Source organism: Oculina patagonica, chromosome 12 (genome assembly GCF_052425735.1).
Source record: "Oculina patagonica isolate OP01 chromosome 12, crgOcupat, whole genome shotgun sequence".
NCBI lineage: Eukaryota > Metazoa > Cnidaria > Anthozoa > Scleractinia > Oculinidae > Oculina > Oculina patagonica.
In genome coordinates this window covers 31,662,208-31,671,612 of record NC_135769.1, presented here as the reverse complement: position 1 = coordinate 31,671,612, position 9,405 = coordinate 31,662,208, and the positions used below count along the sequence as shown (strand labels likewise).

The window sequence follows — 9,405 nt, the reverse complement described above, 5'->3', positions numbered from 1 at the left end:
TAAACCACTCGGCCACGCTTGCCTCCTATAAAGCCTAAGCCATAGTGTTCCAGTCTTGCGAAAGGCCCAGTAAGATGGGCCACATTTTCTTTCAACTTGACTCGCAACATTGTTGCATTGCAAGTTGTAGTTGCGCGTATTACCACCCGTGTTGCATATTGCGGCAACAGAGAGAGTAAAGCGAGTCACATGGATGCTGATATGATAAAGCCTGTATTTGATTATGTCATTTGGACAACATGTAGCAATGCAAGGACAATCTTAGCAGGGTACTAAAGCTACAAAAGAGAGCTGCGCGAGTTAATTATTCTAAACGCCGACAGAACGGCCCCTTCCGTTCCACTGTTTAACCGTCTCAAATGGCTTCCGTTTTATGAAGATGCAAAAGTTATGTAACAAGATGTGCAATTGCATATAAAAGGGTTCAAGGTTTCTTGCCTTCATATCTTCAAGAGAGTCTAAAGTTAAATAGTAGTATGCATGGTAGACATACAAGATATTCGAACTTCAACTTACTTTGCCCTTCTTTTAAGAGACAAACTGAAGGTGTAAGAACTTTTGCAGTTCAAACATGCCAAGCATGGAACAGCCTGCCACTTGAGCTTAGAAAAAACCTTCACTTAACAGTTTTCGAAATAGTTTTTGCAGTTCAATTTTAAGGAAACAACATTTTATTGACCATTTTTTAATGTAAGATCTTATTTCGAATACAGAATTTTTTTAATTAGTTTTTAATAAGTAGTTTTTAATTGGTAATTCGTTTCTTATATATTATTGTATATCGTAGGTTTTTTAATGTGTATCTTAGATTTTTTTAATACTTGTAAATAGGAGGGCCACGAGTTTGTTAGCTTTATAGCTATTAAGTGCTACCCTCTATAAATAAAGACGTTACTTACTTACTTACTATCATTTTTTGACACTTTTGCCCAAGTATGCATGTTAAAATATAGAAGGCGTCTCCACATAAAAAGCTAGATTAAATTCAAAAGGTTACAGAGCTGGTTTACCCGAGCAAGCAATATGTGCAATTTTCAGCTCTGTAAAAGAAATGTCTAAGAAAATATCACCATTCGGTATTTGTCCTTGAAGTGTGTCGAATTTAGCACGTAGCTTTCCTGTAAAACGTTAACGGTTTTGTCTGGTTTCGTCATTTTTACCGAATGGTAATGAGGTTATGTTATGGGCCGCATTTTCTCACTCGAACACTCACTCACTCGATTCTGATATCAAACCGCAATTAATTTAGCATTAAAACGAGAAACGTGCTGACAGAAAGGTCCTTTAAACGCATTCAGCACATGTCAATCAAATCTCAACCTCGTTCCAGGGTCTCTCTCTTTCAGGGAACTAAATTGAATTTCACAAAACAAATCGAAAGAGGATCACTTCCACTTATCCTCTGGTGATAAAAGAGAAAAGAATTCGCTCAACGAAGCCTCAGAGCATAGGCTATCAATTACCCATTCACGTAAGAAAACATTCAAAGACGCGTTTTAGTAAACACAACATTCATGCACGTTTTTTTTTCGCGTCACATCATCTTCGTGTCACGTCATCCGTTCTTCATCTTTTTGAGTCGTGCAGAAACGCGCATCTTTCTCTCAAATTTTAATGGCTGCTTAAAATAATGCTATACGTGCTGGCAGAAAAGTAAACATATTCACAAAACAAATTTACTTAATGCTAAAAAGGATCAAAGGTTACACTTAAATATTTTTTGTGATAAAATAGAATTCGCGCTACGAAGCCTGAGAGCACGAACCATCAATGACGCAATTCCCATGGAAATTCACAGGGAAATAAAGTGAGATTGTGTTACATTATTGAACGCTTATTTGAAGAAAAAAACTATCAATGACCCATTCACGCAAGAAAACATTCGAAGGCAAATTAAGTGAGATTGTGACATTACTGATAGCACCAATGAACTACATATAGTTACGCTTAAAAACTGTTAAAATTATTACCCTCGCCTTGTGACGTGTTTTAGTCAACACAACATCCACAGCACGTTTTTGTTTCGCGTCACGTCACCTCGTGTCACGTCATCCGTTTTTCATCTTTTTGACTCGAGCAGATACACGAAGTGCTCGGGCGTATCTTTTCTCTCAATTTTTTTTCGCTGCTCAAAAATAACGCTATACGTACTGACAGAAAAGTAAACATATTCACAAAACAAATTTACTTAATGCTTAAAAGGATCAAAGGTAATACACTAACCGGTAAATATTTTGGTTGTGAAAACTGAATAGCGCTACGACCCCTGAAAGCACGAGCCATCAATGTCGCAACTCACGTGGAAAAATAAAGCAAAGTGAGATTACTTTACTTTATTGGACACTTATTTAGAAAAAATGCGGAGGTCGGCACTTCATCCATCGAATTACCATGAGGTTGCTCGAAGAGCCTTTGATTGATTGATGAATAAAACATTTTAAATCCTGCTCTAAAGCGACTCTTGGACGCAAATTCCTTCCGAACTTGTTGGAGCTAGGTTAAACTAGAAATGAAAAATTTTTTCGCTCGAACCGTGCGCCTTAAAATACGACAGACGAGGTACCTCGGTCGTCACGTGACTTTCTTCAAATGAGCATTCTTGTGATGTCCCAGGCCCTTAAGTGGCACGTGACCTGGGTGATGAGGGCTTAACTTGGGCCCATCCCCCTGACCGCCGGGTCCTCCAGGCAGAGCCTCTAAAATAACAGCCGCTGACAAGAAAACAACGTAGGTTATCAGCAGAATGCATCCTGAACGTTTGTTTAACTGCCAACCGCTCCGATGTATCACAACAAATGTCGCTAAAACCGTGCCAAAAAGACACAGTGATGTGTAAACTACATGACCGCTGTGAATTAACACTACGCTGTTGGGATGAACAACTGTCGTAGCTAAAAACCAGGGAAGTCCCAGGCAAAGGATATCAAAAATGTTACTTCCTACGCAGTTGGCTATCGCCATGTCTCCCATTCCGTGCTTAGCGACAATCAGACTCGCCATCGCATCCGGGACACTAGAACCAGCCGCCAGTAATGTCAATCCCATGATGCACTCCGGGATGTCAAAAGTCTCGCCTATGATTGACACGGTCCACACGAGCACGTATGATATGATGGCCATCCAGATTATTGATACTACAAATGTGAATGGGTACCAGTTCTCCCAGGCCTTTTTTCGACAGTCGGGCATAGTAAGGAAGAAAAGAGCCTGGATCGGTAACATGATAACCCAGAGGACTAGTTTGAAAGAACTTTTGGGAATTTCGAAGGGCGATTTCGGTGAAAAACCGTGAATATGAGAAGATGAATTATCTGAGTCGCCTTTATCTTTTTCTTCGCTAGTACTCTCTGTTATTTCTTTCTTTGTTTCGTCAGTATCTACTACTTTCTCACTAGTTTCTTCTCTCCCGGATTTTTCCGTATTGTCTTCATTAGCAGCTTTCTCGTTCATGATTTCCCGGGGGTCCTCCATTGGGACCATTTCAAACCCTTTGCGAAACTCGCAGAATCTTGAGCAAACTCTCTCGAACAAGCCCTCAAGTCTTTTATTGTAGCACATTATGATTATATAACCGCAGTACAAGAACGGGAACACCACTGCTTCGTACCAGTGAACCATATTGTCCTCGATGGCAATAAGCAAGGCTATCAGATGAATTGTATACGCAATAGAGTCCCTCAGTAGCGGCCACATGTGTAGTGCTATGGCCATACCAGAGCACAGACCACAAATCGCCGTTATAAACAGAATGTTGAACATTGTGGAGCCAATAATAGTGCCCAGGCCTATGTCACCTTCACCCATGAACACGGACGCAATTGCGATGAACAGAGTAGGCATGGAACTACCAGCAGCCATGAATGTCGCGCCCGCGACATCTGTTGGGATGCGGAGCCTGTGAAAAACAACGTCCCATTTTCAACTGCATGAATTTGGTTTAACCATGTTTATCGTCTATTTTCGTTGATTATTACCTCCTTGATGTAATTTTTACCTTCTAAAACTAAAATTTATTAGATTTTCCTCGACTTAAAGATCATCTGGTTGTACATGACCAAAACCGATTCAGTTCCATAAATCAGATTTACATGAAAAAAAGAGAAAAAAAACACAACAAGAAGTAAATTGACCTGTTGTCGTAAAACCTTCAATTGCTGACCGCGTCCAATTTTTTAACATCGCTGTTGCAAGTAAACATTCAGCAAAAGTTGTAACGTTTTTCTGCACTTCCATGTAAAAAATAATCCTTCATTACTCACCGTTTGCAGAGTTTTTCAAGTGAAGCACAAAAGTAGTGATCACACAATACCGCCAGTGCCCCAAAGCAATACAAACAAACCAAAGTGTGTATGACAACAGCTCCTTTCCTCCTCTGCTCCAGTGAAAACAGTGTCTCATACTGCAGTACATTGATAATTGTGTGGCTGCTGCAGTTAAAGAAGTGTCGTTTTACGTGGCGCATGTGATGAAGCACGCTGATTTTCCTGGGAAACTTTTGCGTCATTGTTATGTGTTATCTTCTCATCCGGTTACCAGAAATTGCAACACCTGTAACAGAGATAAATTCATAAGGAAAGTTACCCAGCGTAGCTGGCGGTTTTAGTTTTGCTGACAGGCAGGTGGTGAAGCTTCGACAACAAGCGATGAAGCGGGCGCGCTTTAAACCCCAACACAACCGCCAGCTACGCAGGCTAAAGGAAAGTTGTCAAGTTGTTTTGGCATTTTCTTTGTTGTTGATATTTTCCTTAATTTTTCCTCTTTTTCGCGCACTCGACATCTGTTGTGGAAGCAAATTTAGTTTTCGAACAAAACTGAAATGTTTCTGAATTTTCCCATAAACGTTTTGCTTCCGTAGCAAACGTTTTCCCGTTTGAGGATCAAGGAAACAATATTGGGAAACGATGTTTCTTCGTTTACGGAGGGGGGGGAGGGGCTTAAAGGGACTTTGTCACGGATTTTACCAGATTTCTGAACAGCCAAAATTGATATTTGTGTTGCAGGAAACCTAAAAATAATAGTCCAAAATTGTTATATTAGAGCACTGAAACTGTTAACAAGCATCTTTGGTTGCGGATGGCTCGGATGGAAACGGATTGGAACTTGATAAAGTAAGACTTACTTTTTCAAGTTGTTTCCGCCCGTCATCAAAAAATCGATATTATAGCCTTAGCTTGATTTCTATCCGCAAATTCAGGTTTTTTCTTCCTTTAGATGTTCAAAGATAATGTTTTTATGGGTTAAGTTACCTACCACTTATTTCAAAACAGTTTGGACTAAAACTCTACGAAATCCCTGTGACATAGCTCGTTTAGATAGAATCACTCTCCTTTGGTCAGTAAAGCGTTAACGGCCGTCAATAAATAAACACTTATAGATAACTGAAATTCCTTTATTGGAATTAATTCGACATTACAAATAGCACGCACATTATTTTAACATTCCTAGCCTGGTCCTACAGTTATATATTCGCCAAGATTGTACCAAAATCATTCACCTTTAACAGCAAGGCAACACTTCTATAAATGTGGCTACACCAAGGAAAAGCAAATACATGACTAGAAAAATTACACCTAGCTTCTCATCTAATCGCCATTTGTTCAAAGCTATCAATAAAACTGTACAAATAATGCTCGCTATTAAAATCCCTGACGTGAAAAATATGTTCTCGCTTTGGATGTGCACCACACTGTTAGGAGAGATAACGGTAGTTTTTATCATCCACGGGATGCCAAGGCATAACATATCAAAAACGTTACTACCAATGCAGTTGGAGACCGCCATGTCGCCACTGCCTTGCTTTGCGACTACCAAGCTCGCGATGGCGTCTGGGAGACTGCTGCCCGCAGCAAGAAACGTCATGCCCAAGACGCATTCTGGGATATTGTAAGTGTATCCCATGACAGATACCATCCACACTAGTATGTACGACAAACCACCCATCCAGAACGCCGAAACTGTGAATGTTACCAGGTAAAACTTTCGCCAATCCTTCCTGCGGCAGTCTGGAATTGTCAGGTAAAATAAAACTATGGATGGTAATGTGAAAATCCAAATAATTTTAGCGAAAAATCCCTTAGGCAATTTCAAACGGTTCTCCGCGTCATCGGAGTGGTGACTTTCTGAAGTTTCGATCGCGTCGTCTTGATTCTGCTCGTCGACTTCAGAATTTTCCTCTTCTTTTGGTTTTATTATCCGATCTTTCATTTTCAGAGACCATGTTTCTATATTGGTGTTAAAGTACATAACAACAATATAGGCGGAATAGGAAACGAAAAATGCAGCGCTTTCGTACCAGTGAATTTTCCGATCGTATAACGCGACCATCAGAATCAATACACTAATTACATACATGGTCGAATCTCTAAAAAGCGGATACCAGCTCAATCGCATTGTCAAGCCAGCTCCGATACCGCACAGGGCTATGATAAAAAGCGTGTTAAATATAGTCGATCCGACTATCGTCCCAAGACCGATATCTCCTTCGGTGAAAAATGTCGATATGATTGATATGAATAACGTTGGTGCAGAACTTCCAACCGCCATGAAGGTCGCACCGGCCACATCTGGCTTGAGACCCAAGCACTTAGTGATTCGGTTCAGCGATGCCACGAAATAATCATCACAGACAACGGTTAAAGCGCAGAATATATGGAAGCAGACCACAAGATGAAACAGTACTCCTCCATTGAATCTTTGCTCCTGGTTAAATAGATCAGGCGGGAATTCTTCAATCCGCGGAGGCTTGCATGATCTGATTTCACATTCTTCGTTTGCTATGAGTGAAAGCCGACTATCAAATTGTGCCGGGTCCATGTTTTAGTTAGATCACGGCAAAACTACAAGTTCAGTAGAATAAGATTCAGAACCATCTTGGCGAGAGTGCTTGATCGAGCTAGATATCTTCACCAATCCCTCTCTAGCTCTTGAAACTTTAGGGTCGGAACACTTCACTTATTTGCTGACCTTGGCTATTATTATATTACGTCCCGCTTAGAGACTGTTAATGGTACCAAACGATCTCGAAGTCAATTAGAAAACAACGTTTAACTCCTAAGCCCATAGCTTGAGCGGAAAAAGCATTGTCTCAGAACTGCGCTGTAGATGAAGGGATCCTTCTCCCAAACAAGAAGTGTTTTCCTTTCGGCGGCTAGATTCTCGTGATATATTTAAGTGAAAGGGCTGACTAGAAAACACCTCGATTCAATATTTCACTTTGCATTCTCCAAGGATGACCAATTGACCATATTAGCAGGTGGCTAAGCGGGTGTGTTGACCTATAATTGGTTAATGCTCTGCACTCAACGGCTCACTACTTGTCACCTTTTGGGCACCACGAATCATGGTTTTCGTTTCTCAATCCGATTCTTAAATTCGCGTATTTTTTTAATTCTCGCGTAATTTGGCTTGCCCATAAGCGAATTTGTACTAATTTTCTACCTGCCATTCTTCCACTTGAATTGCTAGTTTTAAAAAATCTGTATTTCAAAGTGGCAGTGGTAAATTTTTCAAGAGTGTTTTCAGAGATTCTCGGAAAATGTCACTAGATATCACACAGAATGAATAATACAGTATTTCCAAAACAGTGACCGACTTTTATTCTTTCAAGTTAAGATAATTCCTTCCCATGCCACAACCGATCCGACCTGCAGGTTACACATTAAACTGAACTCCCGTAATTAACAAGCAGAATTTCATTGATTAAGGAAAACTTTAGCATCAAATATTAGAAGAAGGTAAATCACCTTATAGATTATGAAATGAAATAAAATATTTCCATATCGATTATGTGGCATTTGATTGATTAAACAAGTTAGGTTAGAGCTTCACAGTTATGACAATGGAGGCTGAAAATTTTAATTCTATTAGCATTGAAGAGGTGGACCCTTGTAAATAAACAGACGTTCCTGAATTTAATAAAAGAACTTAACCCTAGCCGAGAATAAAGCAAGCATAAAATTGAAAACTAGCCTTTCAGTATTTTTCAAACACTGTCAGGCCGGATTTCATCAAACATTGAACATTTTTAAGACATTTGAGATGAAACAATTTTCGCAAAATTGTTCTATGCTTGAGATAAAATTCCCGAATAATAGTATTTGCTATAAAGGCCCTCGATAAACAGATTCGCCGTAATTCCACTGGCTGTTGCTTTATTTTCATTAATGCATTTCCTAACAAACTCTCCTGATTTTTCACAACAGAATGAAAATAAAAAGGATATTTTATAAACATTGGCAGGTGGCTTACTAAAAGGTCTCAATTTGCGCTTAGAATTATCACGTTAATAGCCTCCAGCCTGCCAAACGGCAAAATATTATTTTCAAAATTTACGAAGTTAGGGTAGAGACTACAGCACTTCCTTTTCCGACCCTACCCTGAAACAGAAATAACCTTCAATTTGTAAGATATTTTTTCAGAGAACTTTAATTAAGTAGAATCAACACAAGTATTAAGTGCGCAACACTCCGGCACTTATCAAATTGAATTTTTTCATTTGATTTTTTTTAGACATATATCACTGCATACTCTACTCTGATTACTTTCCGTGGCTTACATGGAAGTTAGAAAAACTATTATTTATTCTTAAAGAGTAACGATGTTTTAATACACGCGAGAGAATCAGTTTTAATTGCCAGTTTTTGCTTCTACGTTGAAATTCGGTAGGACGTACGTGACCTGTAGATTATGTGTTTGAATATTAAGGCCAGTTTACCTTAGCGATTGTTCTGCGTTTTTTGCTGGGATTTTTTTAGAGATGACTTGAGTTGACCGTGTAAACTACCGGCGGACACATGGCAACTTCACTATGGGAAATTACTGTAGCCAAATTTTAATCGTCGCGGATGAATTCGAAACCACCGCACGTGAAAAAAAAAATCACCAGTTTATATGGGCCTTTCGCGTACTCTGCTACCGTAAACGCTATAGAAAACTTAACAGAGATGATCGCAGTTTGTTTACCCGCTGTGAGAAGTGAAAAAGCTTACAATTTACGATAACCAGTGATCTCAACCTGAACGCGCCTTACCTTGCTTAGAGCGATGATCTTTTTCTACAACTTTCACTTGATCTTTGTCGATGAAGTTTTTATAGCCGATTTTCTTCTCTGTGCGCAGTTCGTTAGATCATTGTATTTACCGTACTGTTAGAATAGATCGTTTTAAATCCTTTAGGATTGGGTTCAGTTCAATTTCTTATCGTATTATTGTGTTTAAGTCTTGTGATATACCTGCAAGTTACAGGTGACTCGAGAGTGGAATGAAAACAACAAGAGAATTAGTCACCATGCCTCTCAGCGCATTGACCCTAACTGTACCTTTTTGTGATTGCTCTTGTGGTGCTCTTGGGTCAAACAATTAGTCAATGAATCAGTCAATCAACTGGAAATTACCTCTCACAGTACAT

The 9,405-nt window shown here is 39.5% G+C and overlaps 2 protein-coding genes across 3 annotated transcripts; both read right to left on the bottom strand.

Moving 5' to 3' along the window:
* Positions 1–2,420: 2,420 nt before the first annotated feature.
* Positions 2,421–9,193, bottom strand: LOC144632754 (sodium/potassium/calcium exchanger 5-like). 2 transcript variants are annotated; one of them, XM_078491473.1, is made up of 3 exons: positions 9,029–9,193; positions 4,260–4,548; positions 2,421–3,895 (listed from the first exon to the last, which is right to left on the bottom strand). In XM_078491473.1, exons 2-3 carry the CDS (start codon positions 4,502–4,504, stop codon positions 2,572–2,574), a joined length of 1,569 nt encoding a protein of 522 aa, XP_078347599.1. In that variant the 5' UTR covers positions 4,505–4,548; positions 9,029–9,193; the 3' UTR covers positions 2,421–2,571. The 2 variants fall into 2 exon arrangements, with proteins under 2 accessions (XP_078347599.1, XP_078347600.1); XM_078491474.1 differs by lacking the exon at positions 9,029–9,193 and having other exon boundaries at positions 4,260–4,764.
* Positions 5,098–7,918, bottom strand: LOC144632046 (sodium/potassium/calcium exchanger 5-like). The gene has a single exon (XM_078490651.1). It carries the CDS (start codon positions 6,811–6,813, stop codon positions 5,497–5,499), a length of 1,317 nt encoding a protein of 438 aa, XP_078346777.1. The 5' UTR covers positions 6,814–7,918; the 3' UTR covers positions 5,098–5,496.
* Positions 9,194–9,405: the final 212 nt, after the last annotated feature.